This window comes from Arachis ipaensis, chromosome B8 (assembly GCF_059453495.1).
Source record: "Arachis ipaensis isolate K30076 ecotype BB chromosome B8, ASM5945349v1, whole genome shotgun sequence".
Classification (NCBI taxonomy): Eukaryota; Viridiplantae; Streptophyta; class Magnoliopsida; order Fabales; family Fabaceae; genus Arachis; species Arachis ipaensis.
The window spans coordinates 2801713-2823484 of NC_142443.1; the positions used below are offsets into that span (position 1 = coordinate 2801713).

At 36.4% G+C, this 21772-nt stretch overlaps 3 protein-coding genes across 5 annotated transcripts; 2 read left to right on the forward strand and 1 right to left on the reverse strand.

Moving 5' to 3' along the window:
* Positions 1-21: 21 nt before the first annotated feature.
* Positions 22-2726, reverse strand: LOC107613029 (zinc finger A20 and AN1 domain-containing stress-associated protein 8). Of its 3 annotated transcripts, XM_016314857.3 has the most exons (3): positions 2608-2726; positions 2356-2451; positions 22-973 (listed from the first exon to the last, which is right to left on the reverse strand). In XM_016314857.3, exon 3 carries the CDS (start codon positions 956-958, stop codon positions 440-442), a length of 519 nt encoding a protein of 172 aa, XP_016170343.1. In that variant the 5' UTR covers positions 959-973; positions 2356-2451; positions 2608-2726; the 3' UTR covers positions 22-439. The 3 variants fall into 3 exon arrangements, with proteins under 3 accessions (XP_016170343.1, XP_016170344.1, XP_016170348.1); XM_016314858.3 differs by lacking the exon at positions 2356-2451 and having other exon boundaries at positions 2608-2714; XM_016314862.3 differs by lacking the exon at positions 2356-2451 and having other exon boundaries at positions 22-968; positions 2608-2686.
* Positions 2727-5811: 3085 nt separating this feature from the next.
* On the forward strand, positions 5812-9617 carry LOC107613865 (zinc transporter ZTP29). Its single transcript, XM_088497001.1, has 12 exons — positions 5812-6310; positions 6407-6465; positions 6568-6660; positions 6763-6852; positions 6981-7062; positions 7139-7194; positions 7339-7395; positions 7650-7690; positions 8377-8444; positions 8730-8786; positions 8880-8997; positions 9257-9617. Exons 1-12 carry the CDS (start codon positions 6241-6243, stop codon positions 9300-9302), a joined length of 837 nt encoding a protein of 278 aa, XP_088353127.1. The 5' UTR covers positions 5812-6240; the 3' UTR covers positions 9303-9617.
* Positions 9618-15069: 5452 nt separating this feature from the next.
* LOC148546996 (uncharacterized) lies at positions 15070-15668 on the forward strand. The gene is made up of 2 exons (XM_088496286.1): positions 15070-15120; positions 15201-15668. The coding sequence occupies exons 1-2, from the start codon at positions 15070-15072 to the stop codon at positions 15666-15668; spliced, it is 519 nt and encodes a 172-aa protein (XP_088352412.1).
* The last annotated feature ends 6104 nt before the right edge of the window (positions 15669-21772 follow it).

Genomic DNA, 21772 nt, shown 5'->3' on the forward strand with positions numbered 1-21772 from the left:
GTTCCAACTAAGCTGGATACATTTGTTACCGTGAAATTCATAGATAGGCATGAAACCATAATAATAATAATTTACAATCTAGCCGAACATCCATGGATGCTCCTTAAATCATCTGTAAATTGCACATACCATTCTGACATGTACTACTACAGAGATAGGGAACAAAGTAGACGCATTACAGTGTTACTAAGTACTAACACCACCAACACCCACCAAAACCAGCAGACATTTAAAGAACTTAAAAACACTCGGGCATATATTTTCGCCAATCACATGAAATAGAGTCCTTCAAACTGCAGAGATGTCCTATAACTCCAAGTCCCCCCTCACATAACAATATAATAAGAACACCACTAAAAATATGCAGGAAACTCGGAACATCTCATCATGAAATTCAGCATAACAGCATCGCAGGGCATGAAACCTCAACACACCAAACCTAGATCTTATCAAGCTTCTCGGCCTTCACAACTGGGTTCGCTTTCGCTATAGCATCCCGTGCAGCAGTACGGTAATCATACGGGCAGTCATGCTTGTCTGAGTAGCGATGTACGGCACAGAAAAGGTTACCACATCGACAATTAAATCCTGTCAAACCCACCCTCTTATTGCAGCTGCTGCAACGTTTTGGACCGTCCTTGGGCTTTGCCTCACCACTCTCCTCTGAGACTGAAGCAGATAAAGGTTGCGTGGAAATAGCTTTTGGTTCTGTTGAATTGACTGGAATATCCACATTGGCAGCAATAACAGGTTCATTTCCACTGCTACTTGATGACCCATTCATAAGATTTCCTATGGAAGATGCTGCAAGCTTGGCCTGCTCCTGTTTCAGCATCATGTCCTTGTGGCACTTGGAACACATGTTCATGGTAGCCGGACTCCCGAAAAATCCACAGTTGTTAATGCATAATATAGGACCTTCTGGGGGAGCTTGGCATCCAGTCTTGTCATGGTCCATCTTTTTTCAGCTTTCCTGCACCAAATTTTCCTTTTTTTAGTTTACATCATTAAAGATCAAATCATGACTAGCTTCCAAACATCTACATTACTCAAAACATGCAAATTGGCCAATTAATATACAGCATAAATATAAGCTCAGTCTCATTAATTACGGGTAAATTTTCCAACACAAGCTCCTGAGCTAATGAGCATTCACTTAAACAAGGAGAGAACAGAGAGATAGTTCTTTGTTCATCTCTTAATGCATGCATATATACATTCATTTTCTACTTGAAACCAATTCTGGAACAGGAAAGATGATCATTCCCATTCAATAAAGTGAATTTACTTGCCAAGCATACTAGAAAGCAATTTAACATCAGAAAAAAGGGATCAACCAGTATACTTCAAATAAGAAATGTATTAAAAGCGGTTCGTAAACTAATGTGACTTAGACAAGCTATTATACAGATGGTCTTCCTTAAAACCTCAAAAGGAAAGTTTGCAACAATTGCACCATCCTGACCCCTAGACAAGTGAAAATGCTAATGAATTTATAAATTTGAACACTCGGGTTGCACAAAAGACATAACTCTACATCAGGACAAACAATAGACCAAACTCGTAGCATCATGCACAATGGGTAGTTGGTTCAATCAAACAACATCATCGGTAGCACAAAAGCATAGCAGTCAGCAAACAGCAGGAAAATAGTTTTACAGAACTCCATTTTAATAAGCATATAACAAAGCAAGCTTAAGGATGTTGACCCATTTAATAATTAATCATGAGTTAATAAAAATGAATACGTTTTTCTGTGATGTGATATATGAATCATCAGCTCAAATCTCTCTTTAATATACATTCGATCACAAAATTTACCAGATCAAGCAAATTTAAAATGACAGTATCTATAGCTGATTCGAACTTAACCATCACTTAAGATATTCAAAACCATTTGAAAAGTATTCATCTCTGCTAAATGCAAAAACTACATCAATCTATCTCCTCTTATTCAATAAGAAAGGAAGGAAGGTTGACGAAAAGATAAAAAGAAAGAAGAGGATGGAAGAATCAAAAGGAAAAAAAGTTCGGTTTGACAAAATTCCTTAAAGACACAGCATAAAACAATAAGCAGGCCCAAAAAGCATTAAAGTATTAATTATAGTAGCAGCAATCAGGGGACATAGCTCGCAATTCAAAAAACACCGAAAATTTAATAAAATTAATTGCAAAATTTGCCAACATGTCAGAACACGGCCCTAAATCTCTACCCTTTCTACAAATTTGCATGTACAGATTAGTGTTTCCAAAATTCACCCAGCAAAAACTTAGATTCCTTAAAAAAGGTGATATAATATAAAACAGAAACGAAAAAAAAAAAAGAAGAAACATCCAGAAGGTGAATAATCTAACCTGATTGCCAGGAAAAACAAACAATTTTTTAAAAAATTCCGGAAACAAAAGCTTCAGGCCGATCTATAAGCCTCAGAATTGCAACGAATAAATATCCTGGGTAAATGAAATAGAAGCAAATTAAAAGAATAACAAAAAAAAAAAAAAACACAAACACACAGACGCACAAATTAATACTTAATACTCGAACAATAGAACAGAATAACAGGAAAAAAAAACCGAAATCAAAAGACAAGGTAACAGAACCCTAACCCTAGCAGATTTGGGATCGACGAGGAGAGAGAGACAGCAAAGCCCGATGGACGGAGAAGAGCGAGAGAGTGAGTCTCTCTCTTTCTCTGTGTTTTGGCATTTAAAAGGGCTTTGCCAACGATGATTGGAGGTGACGTGGAAGCTTATTATTGGGTGCGCGTGTTCCTCGTATATTTCCCAATTTGTCCTTTCCCATGTTCCTAATGACGGTTTTACCAGCTTTGGAATATTACCCCTTCAGCACAATTTCTGTTTCTGATGCGCAAGGGCAGCACTGTCCAGTTATTATTTTGTGAAGTGCGCATTACGTTAATTGAAAGATTTGGTGAGGTGGAAGGTTAATCATGGCCATAACACCTGTATTTGTTTTTCTAGTTTTTATATTCTTAAGATGTAATCATATTTTCATTATTTTGCTTTCTATGTGAAACCAAATTTTAACAACTTAATCACCTAAATCTACCACAACACTTTGGGTTTAGACACATTTACATGAAAGCCAAATCTCACGTATTTTATATTGATGAATTTTAGTATCATATTATAGTAATTATGCAAATGTCGTTAAAATTAAAATTGTATTTTTTTTATATTTTAGTAATAACTTTTTTTTAAATAACACTTTTTAAAAAATATTGTTTAATAATAAAAAGTGTTGCTTTAATTTAATCACATTTTTAAAAACACTATAGTAATGATAATCACTATAATATAATCATATTAGAATAACTTTTTTTATTTTCATTGTACATGCACTTTTTTAAGCTATAACTCAAATTAGGGGTGTACATGAGTCGGATGAAACCATGTTTAATGTGACTCAAATCCGACCTAAAATATATACCGAGCCTATTTGTTAGACTTGAATTAGGCCTTAGACCCGATAAAACCTAAATACTTTCAGGTCACGATTATACCGGGTAAAAACCAAGCCGTTAACATTACATTACTTTGATATCTTCTTGTAAAATAGCATGTAAAAATATCCAAATTTCCAAGACTCCAACCATTATTTGACATGGTAAAATTTACTTAGAAAAATATAACAAGAACCAACCATTCTCTAAAATTAATGCATAACCACAATTAATACTAATATTGTCTAATAACACCAAATATTTAAATCAATACAAATAAGTAATAACACAATATTATGCATTAGTCTAAAGTGTTATGCATTTTAAATATAAAATATTAATTTATAGTCTTATAATGACTAATAACACAAAATATTAAGGTTTATAATACTTAAATTTCACATAAGAATAGCCATCATCCATCACTAATAACACAAAATATTAATTGTGCATGATGACCGGGCCACTGGACCGGATTCGGGTGACCCGAGATATGTGCCGGACCCAACCCGAAATAATGACCGGATCTATTTTTGAGACCCTTATCCGACCATAGACCCAATAAAATCATACCAAATTAACCCCTAAAATATTCGAGATCGGATCTAATCAGACCAGACCATACATACCCCTAACTCAAATGACATAATCTCTCATCTTCACCTAAAGATCTCAAATTCGAATTTCACTCCTAACTTTCAAAAAAAAAAAAAAAAACACTTCTCCAAGCTAATATTTGGATCATATTCCTTTGTGAGTATTAAGAGGAGTAGCCTGAGTCAAGCACCTTCACTTTATCTTTTTCTCAAAAACTTGCAACATTCTAACTAACTTTGCCTAGAAGAAATTTAATCAATCGGATTTGGATTCTCTAAATTTTGAATTTTATTTTAAAGAATAAAGTGTAATTTTTTACCATTTATTTCATAGATGGAACTAGGGATGTGCATGGACCGGGTGAAACCGAGTTTGATGTGACCCATACCCGGCCCGAAATATATACCGGGCCTATTTGTTAGACCCGAACCCGACCCCTAGACCCGATGAAACCTATACACTTTCGGGCCACGATTATACCGGGTAAAAACCGGGTGAAAACCGGGCCGTTAACATTATATTACCTTGATACCTTCTTGTAAGTTAGCATGTAAAAATATCCAAATTTCCAAAACTCCAACCATTATTTGACATGGTAAAATTCACTTAGAAAAATATAATAAGAACTAACTCTTCTCTAAAATTAAAGTATAACCATAATCAATACTACTATTGCCTAATAACACCAAATATTTAAATCAATACAAATAACACAAGATTATGCATTAGTCTAAAGTCTTATGCATTTTAAACATAAAATATTAACTTATAGTCTTATATATAATGACTAATAACACAAAATATTAAGGTTTACAATACTTAAATTTCACATAATAATAGCCATCATCCATCACTAATAACACAAAATATTAATTGTGTATGATGACCGGGCCACCGGGCTGATTTCGGGTGACCCGAGCTTTGGCCCGGTCCCGACCCGAAATAATGATCGAGTCTACTTTTGAGACCCATACCCGACCCTAGACCCGATGAAATCACATCAAATTAGTCCCTAAAGTGTTTGGGACCGGACCGGATCTTCGGATCGGGCCGGGCCATACACACCCTTAGATGGAACAAAAAAAATATAAAAAACACCATTTAAAAATAAGATATCACATTTTATTCTTTAAAATAAAAATTCAAAATTTAGACCATCTAAATTCTAATAAATATACTTCCACCTACTAATTACAAAAGACAAGGAGTTTGCTCCAAAGTATACTTCCAAAAATATGTTCATCATGACATTGTATTATGGGCCATTGTATTATTGGGTCTAAACAATGTAATGAAACTGTATAAAGGCCTCATAGTATAAGTAGTGCTATAAGCCCATTAAAATATATCAAGTACAAGCACTATTTATTAGTTTAACATTTAGATAACTTTTTAAAAGATAAATTTAAGAATTAATTTTTTGTTTATATATTAATATATAAATAATTATAAAGAGTATTAGAAGACCAACAAATTTTATAATTTGTAACCATTAATTAATCATTATTAATATTTTTAATAATGTGAGATTACTTTTAATGGTATAAAATTATTCACTTTCTTTTTACTAATTAAGTGTTGATCATATTTTAATAAAACTACTAGTCCCTTAGATTTTTTCAATAATTATTAGTATAATTTTTTTTATATTAACAGTAAATAAAATTTTATTTATTTATTATTATTTTAATCAAACTACCAATATTATCAAATATGAGTATATGACAAATTCATTGTGACTAAAACTCCACATAAATCTTATAGAAGGAGTAAACCTTTTCCAATAAACTTCTTTTTTTTTTTTTTAATTCAGTACTCCAACAATTAAATATGGTTATAAATTAGATCATAATTTAATAATCATAAAGGATAAAATAGATAATATAAAATATCCAATGTATTCGGTAGGTGAAAGTGTGCTACTACTATTATCTAACATAAAAAAAAAATGGGAATGGATGCAAGAGTCATCACCAGCATCATCATCATAATAAAATAGAAAGTAAAAAAATAATTAAAAAGTATTATTTTTGGGAATAAATCCAATTAGATAAATAAACCGGCGACCAGCAAATGCGATTCAGCGTCGGCTGCGAAGTTTGGGGGTGACACGGTGAACCTCCGTTCAGGGAGAGAGAGAGAGAGAGAGAGAGAGAGAGAGAGAGAGAGAGAGAGGGCAATGGATTCTCAGTCTCAGGTTGCAGTAGCTCTTGCTCTTTCCCTTCTTGGTGGCCTCAGTACTTCCTTCGGTACTCTCTCTCTCTCTCTCTAATCACTTTTACAACTCTAGTGTTCTTCGTCTTCAGCTTCAGCTTCACACCCACGTGCTCCTTTTTCTTTTACAGGTGCCCTTGTTGTAGTGATCAATCCAGCTCCTAATTTGAAGATGCTTGGGTTATTACAGGTGCCCCTTTCTTCGCTTCAAATTTTGGAATTGGAATGCATGTATGGTGTTTGTTGATTTGCTTAACTGAAAATGCCTTTCATTTCATTCCTTGCAATGAAGGGTTTTGCAGCTGGTTTGATGCTTAGTATTTCCTTCTTTGACCTTGCTCATAATGCTCTCAACTCACTTGGCTTCCTCAAAGGGAATCTCTGGGTGGGTAACCTTTTCTTTCTCTGCACTTAACTACTTGAGTGATTCATATCATGTTCTCTCATTTTAGTTGACTAAATTGTTTTTATCTTCTCACTCCTGTAGTTTTTTGCTGGCGTAGTATTCTTTGGTGTTGTTGCCAATTTTATCCCTGAGCCGACACTTGCTCCCACTTCCAGTGACAAGAGTAGAAAGGTTTATATCAAATGATTGTACTGTTTCCGCTCTATTGTTGAATTTGCAAACTGCCATTGCACCACTCATCTTGTATATTTCATAGAGATATCAAATTTTCATGAATATTATTGCGTCCTTGAAATTAGAAAAATGGGGATGGAGGAGGCAAAGATATCATGAAAAAGCATCGCCGCCAAGTTTTATTCAGTGGAATTATTACCGCAGTAGGTATGATCATCTTGTCTCTATAAATTTATTTTTCAGTGTCTTTTAAAGTTTAATTTTTACTTAATTCATTTACCAGGTATAAGTTTGCACAATTTTCCAGAGGGAATGGCAGTGTTCCTTGGTTCAATTAAGGTACCCAACAAACTATTCATGTGCATATTCATCTGCAAGACTGCAACTTTTATCAACAATTGTTGAATTAATGCTTATATAATTGCTGATATGCTTGTTAATGTTGCTTCCATTTGATGTTTGTTTCATGATTCCTTTCCATAGGGCCTTCGTGTTGGCCTCAACTTGGCATTGGCCATTGCTCTGCACAATATCCCAGAGGTATAGATCTTGTGAGAGAACCTGTTTACTGTAGACATGGTAGATATATTTCAGTGGTGCAATTAGAAATGAATGAAGGGCAATGGTCATTATGATGATTTCTTTTTTTCCAATATTTTAAGTTTCATTTGAATAATTTTTTTACTATGTTTAGATACACATTTTCTGAAGAAATACAGTATTTTTCTGTTTTGTTTTCAAATCTCCCATAGGCCATAGCTGTGATTGTTCTATAATGAGCTTCTGCTTTCCAGGGTGTTGCTGTTGCACTTCCTGTTTATTTTGCTACAGAAAGGTAAGAAGTTTTTAGCGCTTCTGTTGCTTTAGTTTCTTGAACCAACTGGAAGATGACATATGCATTCAACTGTAAAGTGCTTATTAGTGATCTTTGCCACTGTTATCTGAAATAGTGAATTCATCAATGATCTATATATAGAGTAAAGATGTCAGATTTGGGAAATTTATTCTTAGTGACTCTGAGAAGTTGATATTGGGATCATTATCTGAATAGTTTGCTGATGTATATAATTACCATCTGATGGATTTCCATGATACCAATGGTGCTAAAGGCAGGGATGGAGGCAATGCAGATGATGGGATAGTTCTGATTTTGATGGTTGTTCTTGAAGAACATCCTTTTCAGGATCATAATGCTATTGGTTAACTATGGAGGCTGTTTTTGTTGTTTCTTTGCTTCAGTAGAGAAGTTATTAAGAAAGTCAAACAAATAAATAGAAGAAAAGAAGCTTGACCATCATTTTCGATTTTGATGTTGGTATCTAATATCTATACAAATGCAATTGAAGTTTATGGCATTCTAGTTCTAGGATCTGATTATGCTACATTTGCAAATTTGTATGTTATCGGTAACTCGTGTCACCATGTGGACTGCAGTTATGTCAATAATTACTGTAAGCTTGAATTAGATCTGTAATTTTTTTTAAAAAAAATGTTTTGGTTTTTATTCTGGATGTTTTGTAGTAAATGGCAGGCATTCAAATTGGCATCACTTTCTGGATTTGCTGAACCCTTGGGTGTTATTATTGTAGGTAAGACATATGATTTTATGTTGCTTTACACAGTACAGCTTTATTTTATTTTCAAACAGAAAGCAAGAATTAGCAGTAATATGTATTATCGGTTTATACTTTATAACAAAATGAAGTGGTTTACACCTATTTCAATCCTGCACATTGAATCTCTCAATCAACTAGAAATTTGGCTTTTATGCTATAATAATGTGATTTCGTTATTTTGTTAACACTTAGAAATTTTAGATATTGTGAATTTACTAAAGTGAACCTACTGTGATGATTTCTTTTCCTTCACTGTAGCCTATCTATTCCCTAGCAGCTTAGATCCTGAGATTTTGGAGGGTTTGCTTGGATCAGGTTCGCCTAACACAACTTCTTGTCTTCTAGATGCCCCAGTTAGATTTTTAGCATCCATGTTTTACATGCATATTTGTTTTATAATGATTCCAGTTGGTGGAGTTATGGCCTTTCTGACCCTTCATGAAATGCTGCCATTGGCTTTCGATTATGCGGGACAGAAGCAATCTGTTAAAGCTGTCTTCTTTGGGATGGCTTTTATGTCTGCAAGGTGACACCGATTACCTTGTTCATTCTATTCTTTTCTGTTATTCTGATGAAAGATTTGATGCTTTCGAGCTTCCTATTTCATGTCTTCGTGTAAACTTATTTGATTGTTATGGTCTGTTTAATGCATGTCTGTCTGTACATATTGAAATGTGAAAATTAACATCAGCTTATATCACAAAATCTTTGGTTAATGTTTCTACCTGCCTTTTCTCTCTGTATCTGCTTAATGGTGTAAAGTGTAAACATTGTTGAATGTGCAGCCTATATTTTCTAAGTATCAGCTTGCCAGAGGACATGAGCTTGTAGCTGTGAAGGAACAATCTTAGATTCTTTTTCTGAATGTGATGAATCGATTTCAAAGTATTAATGTGGTGTGGCGTCTTGCTGATTCTGTCACCAGTGGCATGGCAGCAATATTCCTTCACCGCTGAGTATCTCAGTGACAATAATGCACAACCATCAACCATACCTAACCTATGACTATAGGTTTCCAGTGTAGAACGAATGTACAGAGAAAAAAATATATATATAAAGAATAAGAATATTCTGTCTTTATTCTTTAACCGAATTCCTGTGCTACTGTCTCGTCAATTAAAAGTCTGCAGACGTTAAATTGCACAATTTGCTGATTATGTATCATGTTTGGTTATTTGTGGCATTGGGGTGTCACAAACATCATATACCATTTCCAAAACTATGTTGCATATCAAAATACTAAGTGGTACCTATGCTTAACATCTTATGGGCCTATTTTGTTACTATCATATGGAACTTGATGAAATAGTAACTATGATGAATCTTTCAATGTGCCAATGTGCATTGGAAGATTATGTGCATGTTTGGTTCCACGTTTCATCATCCAAATCTCCGATTATTTTTTCTCCAACGACGAGTTCAGATGTTTGGCCCATTCTCCTCTCTTCCTTATCAACATTGAGTTACTTTAAAACGGCCGTTCCTAAAAAGCAAGAAAATGTTGCTTCGGTTTGGTGTCCATTTTTTCCATTCAACTTTCAAAGTATGTGATTAAAGTCTTGTATACACTTCTTAAATTTATTCCTTGTAATATTATGTTGTTATTGTTTCTTCCTGCTTACAATTCTAATTTTATTATTTTTTAATAAATAAATTTATTCACTGTTAACTCTTACTGTCTAATGTTGGCTTCTTCAACTAGGAATTGCACAACCTCCTATAATTCATGCACTTGGTGTTATAAATATATGAAAGGTTCAAAAAATTAAAATATTCATATACTTTATCTAAATATGTTTAAATAATAAATAAGGTAAAATCAAAACAATAATACATATTATGTTCTTTTCGATCAATATGATATTTAATTAAAAAAAATCCAAATACAAAACACATTGACATCAAGTCAGTTTTAATCAAAATTAACTCTATAAAAGCACACTAGCTAACGCCCTTTTGTAAATACTAATCCTCTCCTAAGTCCTAAGCACACCATGTGAATTTGTCTCCCTCAAACCCCAAATTCAGCAAGCTCTCCCCCATTAATAAAGTCATTAAAATCCTCAATTGAAGACTCCGATTTACATCTTCGTCCTTAGAATTTTTTGGAATTGCTCTCTTCTTCTAGCTTCATCCGTGGCCAAATAAACTGCGATTACCTCCATTGTTGATTATTAGTTACCTGATGGAGGCATTTGGTAGGTGGTTTTGAACTATAGGTAACAACATTTCAAATGATTTTGATCCCACTAAGTTTAGATCACTGTACAATTTATTACAGATTTTACAAAACACTCTTACCAGCAACATATGCTTCTTCCAAAAATTACATAAATGACTACAATGATCTGATTTTTCTCAAATTTTATTTGTTTGCAACAACTAGGTTCACATATATTTCAGTTCCAATTAGTTCCATATGATTAGCATGCGCATTGGAAGACACTGCCACATTTTCAAAAATAGATAAAAATATTTACAAAAAAAGTCTAGTAACTTTATCCTGCAAAAGTCCAAAACTAATTTAAAGGTGCTGCAAAAAGAGTTATGAGAAACTATTAAGGTAGTTAACAACTTAAACACATAGTGATGTATCTAATCCATAATTCAAATATACAAAAAGATTCTGTCAGTATCATCCACCCTCCATTAACATAATTTTTAGAGGTCTGCTACACATACAAGTCTTTTTGATTTACAAGTCTTACAAGTTGGCACAAGTCCAATAAAACACACGCATTACACTTCCACATTCAAGAGTAAATAAATGCACGTTATTCAACCACTTCCTATTTCCAAAGCGCGCTACTCACCATGCATTATGAACGACTCTTCTTTTTCTTCCTCCATGAAAACGATTTTTTTGCCAAATTTGAAGATAATGGAACTTCAGAAATACACCCAAACAATTACAGAAATACACCCAAAGGATTACAGAAATACACCCAAACGGTTACAGAAATTCACCCAAACGATTATAGAAATACACCCAAAGGATTATAGAAATACACTCAAAGGATTACAAAACTACACCCAAAGGATTTAAGAAATACACTCAAAATTCGTTGAAGTACATCTTATGCATAATTCAGAACTCTTTCTCTTTCTCTTCCTCATCTTCTGCTGCTTCTTCTTCTTCAAAAACGATTTCAGAGCTTCATGTCAAAAAACAATGGAAATCGAGAATAACAAAAAAAAAAATAGAGAGAAAATCACGTAAATGAAGAAGAATAAGAGGAAGAGGAAGAATAACGTGCAGCAAGAAGAAGAAGAAGGAGAAAGAGAAGGCAAAAAACGAAAGAAAAGAAGAAGAAGAAGAGGAAGAAGAAGAAGAACGTGCAGCAAGAAGAAGAAGAAGGAGAAAGAGAAGGCAAGAAACGAAAGAAAAGAAGAAGAAGAAGAAGAGTAAGAGGAAGAAGAACGTGCAGCAAGAAGAAGAAGGCAAAAAAAGAAAGAAAAGAAGAAGAAGAAGAAGAGGAAGAGGAAGAAAAATGGTTCGAAGCGCGTTAATATAAATGACTTGTAAAGACTTGTATAAAAAAACGCTTGTATGTGGAGAATTATTCTAATTTTTAAGGTGTTAATTTTTGTCAATCATTTTTCAAATAAAATAACATAACACTCAATTTACCCTTCAAATGAATACAAATAAAAAATGAAAAAGTATGAGGAGACAATAGTCTTATTGTACAATGCATACAATGAGTTAATTGTAATTAAAATTAAATTATGGGTCATTATTTAATTTTAAATTTTTTCTAATTTGAAATTTGAATTAAATTAGGATTACCCTCAGTTATAGAATCAAACCTACGAATCCCTCTTTCAAGACGGTGTGACTTCCATTAACAACGAACTGCCGTTTGCATCTGTTTCAACCGCACAGCACAGGTCACCGGCAAACACTACGTCCCGTTGTTCTGTTTTCACCGTCTTCTCGGATCGCATAGTCCACCGTCCACCATCGGTGCCCACCCTCTCTCTTCTCTTTCTTTCCTCGTTCTCCGTTTCTCCCTGTCGTGTTCGCTGCCCCACGCCCCTGTTCGCGCCTGCCAGCTCTGACGAGCAACACCCCGGTGCAACCCAGCAGCGGCTAAGTTCTGTGCCGCTGCGACACTATCACTGCCCCGTTCTTCTTTCTCTCCTCCATCAACGCAGGTTCCATCCCTTTCCTTGTCCCCGGTTCTTTATATTTTATTTATTTTATTGCTTTTAATTTTGGTTTCTGCATATAGATTAGGCTTAGGACTCGTTCTTTGAAGTTTTTGAGGAATTAAAATTGATTTTCAACCACTATGATGCTGGTTGTACTTTACAATCATCATTATATATAACATTTTTTTGTAGCTAGTCATAGTTGTGATGTTGATGGACTAAATCATAATAGTGTGAGTGTTTATATTAATGTGGTTAATTTATTGTTGTTGTTTCTATTTGTTGTTTAATTATGTGGCATTGGTATACATTTATTGTTGAAGCAAGTTTTTTAAATATTAAAAAAAAGGAGTGTAACACGTTAAGACTCACAGGAACAATAGAACAAAAAAATTGTATCACCATTCTTAGTTCTCATTAATCTTTCTTCATTATTTCCCAAACTATGTTTCGCAGTTTCACCAATCCCTTGTTCTTATTCTTGGCAATGGATTATATGTTCATTTTTGGAAGTGTCATAGCTTTTGGTTTGGTGCTTGTGCTTGTTTGTACGGTTCTGCATCAAACAAGAGAAAATTCAGTGTTCCAAGTGCAACAACACATACACAAAGTATAAAGACATCAGTAAATGGTACATGAACTCTATCAGAAATCTCAGAAGGATGTGATGACATCATCATTGTAAGTGCTGGTGTTGTTTGTGCAGTCCTTGCTTTCACTCTTGGAAAAGTAGTACAAGTGCTTCTTTTCTAGTTTCTTCTATTTAGAATTTTATTTTTATGATGGTTTCTTTGAGTTATAGTCTTTAAATAAGTCTTAACTCATAGATAAGATCTTATATTATGGTCTAACTAAATTGACATAAATAAAATGCAGAAAATGTAAGTTATAGGCGGCAAAGAATGTATATTCTAGAGAGAAAAGTGTTTTGTATATATCCATTATCTGTTTTTGTTTCTATGGCTTGGAGCTCCAATGGTTCTTTTTCATGAAGGGAAGCATAGATATATATTATAGAATTTAATTTTGATGTACTCTCAGTGTAAAGTAGTTTTAATATAGGCCGGATTATTTTCATTCTAATTTAGATGTTTACGTGATTTGGAGTGAATTTAATATAATTTTTCCTGATTAGAAGCATTTGTTAAAAAATAGTGAGCATAGTGCCTCTTATAAACTAAAATTTTACTAACACGCTTAATCTTGTTTAAGTTAGTCATTTTCTTGGTGGTTTATATTGCTGATATTTATGTCATAGTACCATATGTCACTTAATTCCTTTGGTTGGTTTTTTTTGTTTGTGTTTGATTGCAGGTCGTGGAAGTGACGGGTGTGAATGAGCTAGAAACTGATGAGACGGAACTTGGTCATATTGTAGAATTGGATTTAGTGTACCATTCACTGAATTCAAGTATGCTTGGAGTTGTTGTAGTTAGATATATATAAGTGATTAAGTTATAACAATATGTGACATTTAGATTTGTAAAACAAATAATAAATTGTATTTTTCTTTAGCTATTTAAACTAAGTCGGATATTTATTTTATTATAATTACAGATGGTTCTTTCCATTCTAAAGTAGATAGTTATTTTGGGTATATTATTTGTCTTTTACTTGATTTCCTGTGTTTTGTTTGCATATGGCCTGCAAGTTTTTTTATTATATGGGTTGAATTAGATTTAGTTTAATTTGATTGAATTTAAGCCGAGTTTTAGTTATGCCATTTAAACATGATGCACGAGTGGTATTTTTGATCAATTGCTTACTTATTTTTTATCAACTAATGTAGATATTCATTTTACTGTCTATACGAATTGTTCCTTTCTTTTTAAAGTGGATGTTTATTTTAGATATACCATTTGTTCTTTACTTAATTTTCTGGTTTTTGCATCCGCATGTTCCACGTGTTTCTTTTGTTTTATAGTTTAGAAAGTATAGATTAAAATAGAATTTTTGTAAACATTGATATTAAATTGAAAAATAAATAAAATCTTAATTTGAAATTAAAAGAATTTTTTTTATTACATAACATTTACATGAGATATATAATTTATAGTTTAGAGAAATACTAAAAAGTCAACAGTTAGTCATCAAGATTTAAAAGTGAGTTCCTCTCATTGATCCTTCACGTCTTCAGTCTTTTCTTAAGACGAAAAAAGAAAAGCTTATTGATGCTTCTGTGGCCGTGAATGAAGGGGGTGGTGATGCTGCCCAATCTGTTGCTCATCCAGCGTCTTCTTTCAAAAGGAAGAGGGATGATGTCGAGAAATCTGTGGAGGTGATTTCGGAGGAAACTAGGGAGGTTGTTGGAGGTGGCAGGTTTGCTTTTGATCGGTAGAAGAAACTCCATGGTTTTATTCCAGGGACTGGCCTGCATTCTCTGTGGAGTGATCAATTTGATTTTGCCGATCTCTCTGATAGAGTGTCTCAGTATCCTGGTGACATGCTTATGACTCGCCGGGTTGGCATGGAAGCGCTTGGAAAGTTTGTTCAGGTAATGTTCATCATAGTCCGAGCTCTTTAAATGTTTTCATTTGCTTTTTTGATCTTTATTTCGGCTCCAAACTTGTGTAGATTGTTGCCTCTCGCCTGGTGTGTGTTGGCCGTATCACCGAGCTTATCGGCGCTGAACAGCAGGAGGCTGTGAACAAAATTGCTGATTTGGAGAAGTCATATAACGTGAGGATTGCTGAATTAGAGAAAGCTGCGAAGGAAAAAGATGATGCTGTTGTCAATATTGTGGCTAAGGCAAAAGAATCAGAGGAGGAGGTGACTCGCTTGAGAGATCAGATTCGGCTGCTGCAGGCTGAGGTTAAGGAGAATGATATTGCTAAGGGTCGGCTTACTTCCCGTGTTCATGAGTTGGAGGAAAACGGGATGGAGATGTTTTCTTATGGTTTTGAGCATGCCGTGAGTCAGATTTCAATATTGGCCCCAGAGTTTGATAGTAATCAGCTTGACATGACAAAGATAGTGGTTGGTGGAAAATTGGTTGTGGATGGCACTGTGGAGGAGCATGATGAGAACGCTCCTCCTTCTTAGTTTGTTTTGCTTTATTTATTTTGGATATGTATTGATGACTCTTTACTTTTTGTTTGACCGAGGTTTGGTCATCTTGTTTTGTTGATATTTTGAACTCGGATAGTGTTTGTTTTGGCCGAGGTTTAGGCCAAGTTGATGGTATCACTTTGTTGTCATTTTTGTAGCATATGCTTTATTGTTTTTCGTATTTTGTTTGTTTAGAGTTGGATTTGTTTGGAAAAAATCACTCATGTTGATTTGAATATATTGGGCGTCCGGCCTCATTAAAACCCTTCCTTAGGCAAAATCCTTTTTGGGAAAAAGCTCTAAAGGGGGGGGGGGAAGAGTACCTTCATCCGCTGATTGTACAACTTATGATCTATACATTTTTAATGATGAAATATTTCAGTTCCCTGACACTGGGTTACCTTGTAATGTTTGGAGTTGATAAGCCCCCATTCCAAGTACTTTTGTTATTCGGAAAGGTCCTTCCGAGTTTGCGGCGAGCTTGCCGTGTGAAGGAGGTCGTCTTGCGTCTTCGGTTCGTCTAAGGACTAGGTCGTCCTTAGTGAATGTTCTTGGAACGACTTTTTTATTGTGTTTTCTTTCCGCCAATTGCTTCATAACTCTCTGCTTGATCGCCGCGATATCTTTGTCTTCTTCGACGAGGTCAAGTTCGGCGTTCCTTATGTATGTATTGTATTGTTCATCGTATAGCTCGGTTCTGATTGTGGGAGTCCCGACCTCTACTGGAATTAGCGCTTCTGACCCGTACACTAGTTTGAAGGGTGTTTCACCCGTGGTGGTCTGTATTGTTGTGTTGTAGCTCCACAATATTTCTGGAATCAGCTCGGCCCATTCACCCTTCGCATTGTCAAGCTTTCTTTTTATTGCCTGCAATATAACTCGGTTAGCAGCCTCGGCCTGCCCATTAGTCTGTGGGTGTTCGACCGAGCTAAAATGATGCTGTATATTAAAATTTTTTAGAAATGAGCCGAGCTTATTATCTGTAAATTGTCTACCATTGTCTGATATTATTTCCTTTGGTATTCCAAATCGGCATATTATGTTTCTCCATATGAAAGATCTTACCTTTTTGGCTGTTATTTTTGCTAAGGGCTGTGCTTCTATCCATTTTGAGAAGTACTCTATTGAAACCAAAAGAAATTTTACCTGACCTGGAGCTATTGGAAATGAGCCGAGGATATCAAGTCCCCATCTGTGGAAAGGCCAGCTTACCTCCATGCTGTGTAATACCTCGGCTGGCTTTGTAAAGATGGCTTCGTGCTTTTGACATTTGTCACATGTCTTGACTTTTGTTATGCAATCTCTTTTCATGGTCGGCCAATAGTATCCTGTTCGGACGATCTTTGCGGTGAAAGCTCGTCCTCCGATGTGGTTCCCACATACGCCCTCATGAACTTCGTCCATCACCTCCCTTGCCTCATCAGAGATTAGGCATTTTAGTAGTGGTTGCGAGATGCCGTGTCTGTATAGTTCTCCACCTATGTTTGTATAGAGACTTGCTCTTCGTCTGAAGTGTTGCGGGTTGAGCTCATCTTTGGGTATGGTACCTGTATTGATGTACTCAAGAAAAGGTGTTCTCCAGTCATGGAGGTGGTTAATGCTTGTTATAGATAGTAATTCAATGCTGGACTTTTTAAGTGTGAGCTGTGATAATGCCGATGTTTGTGTGTCCGCCCTAGTGGCGGCAAGTTTGGATAATATGTCGGCTCTAATATTCTTTTCTCTATGCACATGTTGGATAATGAATGAAATGAACTTTGAAATGAGGTCCTTTGCTACGAGCCAATATCGCTCTAGCAAGGGATCCTTCCTGATATTCTCCTCGGACTTGTTGAACCACCAAGAGAGAATCACAGTGTGCTGTCAGGCTTTGTACCTGGAAGTTGAGGGCGAGTTTGAGTCCAGCTATGAGGGCCTCATACTCGGCCTGATTGTTGCTTGCTGGGAAGTGGAACTGGAGGGATTGCTCGGCCACCACGTTGTCCCCTTCTTTCAGAATTATCCCAGCTCCGCTTCCTCCTCGGCTGGATGCCCCGTCGACATGTAGTTCCTAGAATTTCTTGTGTTCGTCCGAGGTTAGTTCTGATACAAAATCGGCGAGGATCTGTGCCTTTAATGTCGACCTTGGTTGAAATTGGATATCAAATTCTGAGAGCTCGATGGACCATTTGGTTAGTCGTCCGGCCAGCTCTGGCTTTGTTAGCATTTGTCTTAATGGTTGGTTTATCCGTACTATTATTGTGTGGCTCTGGAAGTAGTGTCCGAGTCTTCTTGTTGTTGTTACAAGTGTTAGAGCTAGCTGTTCTATCTTCAGGTACCTTTTTTCTGTTGATTGCATGACTCTACTGACGAAGTATACCGGTTGTTGTGTTTTTCCTGTCTCAATAACTAAAGCCGAACTTATAGAATAATTAGAAATAGATAAATATAAGTATAAAGGTTTACCGACTTCTGGTCTTTGCAGCACTGGTGGTGATGACAAAATGGTTTTGAGCTCGGCGAACGCTTTCTCGCATTCCTCTATCCATTGAAACTTTTTATTCTTTGTTATTGTTTGGAAAAAAGTGGTATGATCGGCTTGATGCTGATGGTAGGAACCGAGATAGTGCTGCTACCTTTCCTGCCAATTGTTGTACTTCTTTTATTGTTTTAGAGCTCGTCATGTTGAGTATTGCTTCACACTTTTCAGGGTTTACTTCAATTCCTCGTGAAGTTAGCATGAATCCGAGAAATTTGCCTCCTTGCACCCCAAAGGCACATTTTTCTGGGTTGAGTCTCATTTTGTATGCTCGTATCTGTTCAAATATCTCTTTGAGGTCGTCGTAGTGTGACTTTTCCTGGGTGGTTTTGGCGACCATATCATCGACATAGATTTTCATGTTCCGACCTATTTGGTGATGGAATACTTTGTCCATCAGTCGCTGGTAGGTTGCGCCTGCATTCTTTAGACCAAATGGCATTACTCTATAACAAAAATTTCCATGCTCAGTTATAAATGCTGTTTTGCTTTGGTCTTCTCGATGCATGAATATCTGGTTGTAACCAGAGTATGCATCCATGAAGCTCAAGCTTTTGAAACCTGATGCACTGTCTACGAGTTTATCGATACAGGGTAAAGGATAGGCATCTTTGGGGTATGCCTTGTTTAAATCTGTAAAGTCGACGCACATGCGCCATTTACTTGAGTTTTTTCTTACCATTACCACGTTCGAGAGCCATGTGGTGAATCTGATTTCTTTGATGAAGTTAGCTTTAAGAAGATTTTTGGTTTCCTCTAGTGCTGCCTTTGATTTTTCTGCTCCGAGATTCCTCTTCTTCTGAGCTATAGGTCGGCTTGTTTTGTCGGTGGCGAGCTTATGGCAGATAATGTTTGGATCTATTCCTGGCATGTCTACTGGAGTCTAGGCAAATAGGTCGGTGTTGTCTTGTAATAATTTTATGAGCTCGGATCTTTCTCTTCCTTGTAGTGCTTGACCGATATATGTGACCTGTTCTGGTTTCGCCATCAGTTGGACTTCCTGTAGTTCGTCTGCTGGTTGAGGCCTTTCTTGGGTGTCCCCACGAGGGTCGAGCTCTGCTAGAGACAGTACCTCACTTGTGTTGTGAATTGCTTTGACCTCTTGTTGGAACTCTATTCTCGGAGCCGACCTTTTTAGACTTGCATTGTAGCATTGCCGAGCTTGTTGGTGATCTGAATGGAGTGTTGCTATCTTTCCGTCCTGTGCCTGGAATTTGACACATAGATGAAAAGTTGAAACTACTTTTCTGAACATGTTCAGGGCAGGTCTTCCGAGGATAATATTATAAGGACTAGGACAGTCAACTATAAGATATTATATGTCAATGACCCGTGACAGTGGGTGGTTTCCCATCATTGTCCTCAACCATATGTAACCCTTGATTGGCACTCTTTCTCCAGAGAATCCGACTAATTCTCCGGAGGAGGGTTGTATGAGTTTTTCGGATATTTTCATTTTCAAAAAAGTAGTATAAAATAGAACATCGGCACTACTATCTGGGTCCAAAAGGACTTTTCTTACCAATAATTCGCCTGTTTGGATAGAAATTACCACTGGATCGTCTGAGTGTGGTGCGGCCGAGCATATATCTCCCTGGTTGAAAGTGATTTCTAGGTCGGATGCATCTTTGTTGCTATGTGGTGTTGTTTCTTCTATTGCCAGCATTGTGCGGTAGCTACGCTTTCTTGCCGAATTTGTTTCGTCTCCCCCGGCGAATCCTCCTGATATGCAGTTTATGAACCCTTTAGGTGGTGTGTTGTTTGACCATTTATTGGCTTCCTTGCTTGCCGAGGTTTGTTGGCGTTCTTCTTTGTCTCTATCGCCTTCTTTGTGTTTCCTTCCTTCGATGTATTTATCTAGGAGGCCTTGTCGAGCTAATCTTTCCAATAGATCTTTGGCTATCACGCATTCGTCAGTTGTGTGTCCGTACTTTTGGTGGAAGGCACAGTGCTTGCTTTTGTCAACGAATCTCTGATCTTGGTAGCTCCCAGCTCTTGCTGGTGGCTTTATGATTTTAGCGTTGAGTATTTCTTTGATTATCTTTTCCCTCCTTGTGTTGAATCTGGTGTAGTTGTCGAATTTTGGGGTGAGCTTAAATGGTTTGCCGAGCTCTTTGTTGCTTGCCGACCTTGGTATCTTGTCTTCCTCCCTTCTAGGTTTCTTTTCTGTTCTGTTGGCCTCATAGAGTTCTTCAATCTCCATTTGTCTGGCTGCTCTTTCCCGGAATTCTTCTAGTGTCTTTGGCTTTGTGATTGCGATTGTCTCTCTGAACTTTCCGGGTCGTAGGCCGGCCTTTAGGGCGTGTAAGTGTACGGCCGGGTTCAGGTCTTGTATTTCCATGGTTGCTTCTGTAAATCTGGTCATATAATCTTTCAGACTTTCTTGGGGACCTTGGCGGATGGTGCTGAGGTAGTCCGATCCGTGTACGTAAATTCGTGCTGCCACAAAGTAGTCGATGAAGGACCTCGCCAGCTCTTCAAAAGAAGAGATTGATCCTGCAGGTAATTTTGAAAACCAAAGTAGAACAGCTCCGTCAAGGTAAGTAGGGAAAGCTCTACAAAGCACAGGTTCGTTATTAGGTCCGTTAAAAAACATCATAGACTGAAATTTCTTAATATGAGCCCGGGGGTCACCAATCCCCTTATATGCCTCTCCTTTGGAGGATTGACTCCCAAAAGGTCTGCGCCTCCTTGGGTTGGTCCTTTGGAATTATCCTCTTTCTTACTGGCGTTGTTCTGGGTTGATAATTCAGCGAGTCTCTTGACTTCTGCTTGTAGCTCGGCCATCTGGGCCATGAGTTCGGCCTGAGTGGGTTGGTGAACTCCATTATCGGCCATGTCTGAAGGTTTGAGAAATCCTGTGTAAAAGGAAGACACAAGGTACTATATGATAAAAAGAGTGGGGTTAGTGTAATTTTTGGGCCCCACGGTGGGCGCCAAATGTTCCGTCTCAGATAAGCCGAGGGCACACATGGGCTGGGTGAAGTCGGGTTTGATGTGACCCAGACCGACCCGAAATATACACCGGGTCTATTTATTAGACCCGAACCCGACCCTAGACCCGATGAAACTAATACACTTTCGGGCCACAATTATACCGGGTGAAAACTGGGCTGTTAACATTACTATATGTTGATACCTTCTTGTAAGCTAGCATGTAAAAATATCCAAATTTCTAAGACTCCAACCATTATTTAACATGGTAAAATTCACTTAGAAAAATATAACAAGAACCAACCATTCTTTAAAATTAAAGCATAACCACAATCAATACTAATATTGTCTAATAATACCAAATATTTGAATCAATACAAATAACACAATATTATGCATTAGTCTAAAGTTTTAAGCATTCTAAACATAAAACATTAACTTATAGTCTTATAATGACTAATAACACAAAATATTAAGGTTTACAATACTTAAATTCCACATAAGAATAGTCATGATCCATCACTAATAACACAAAATATTAATTGTGTATGATGACCGGGCCACCGGGCCGACTTCGGGTGACCCGAGCTATGGCCGGGACCCGACCCGAAATAATGACCGGGTCTACTTTTGAGACCCTTACCTG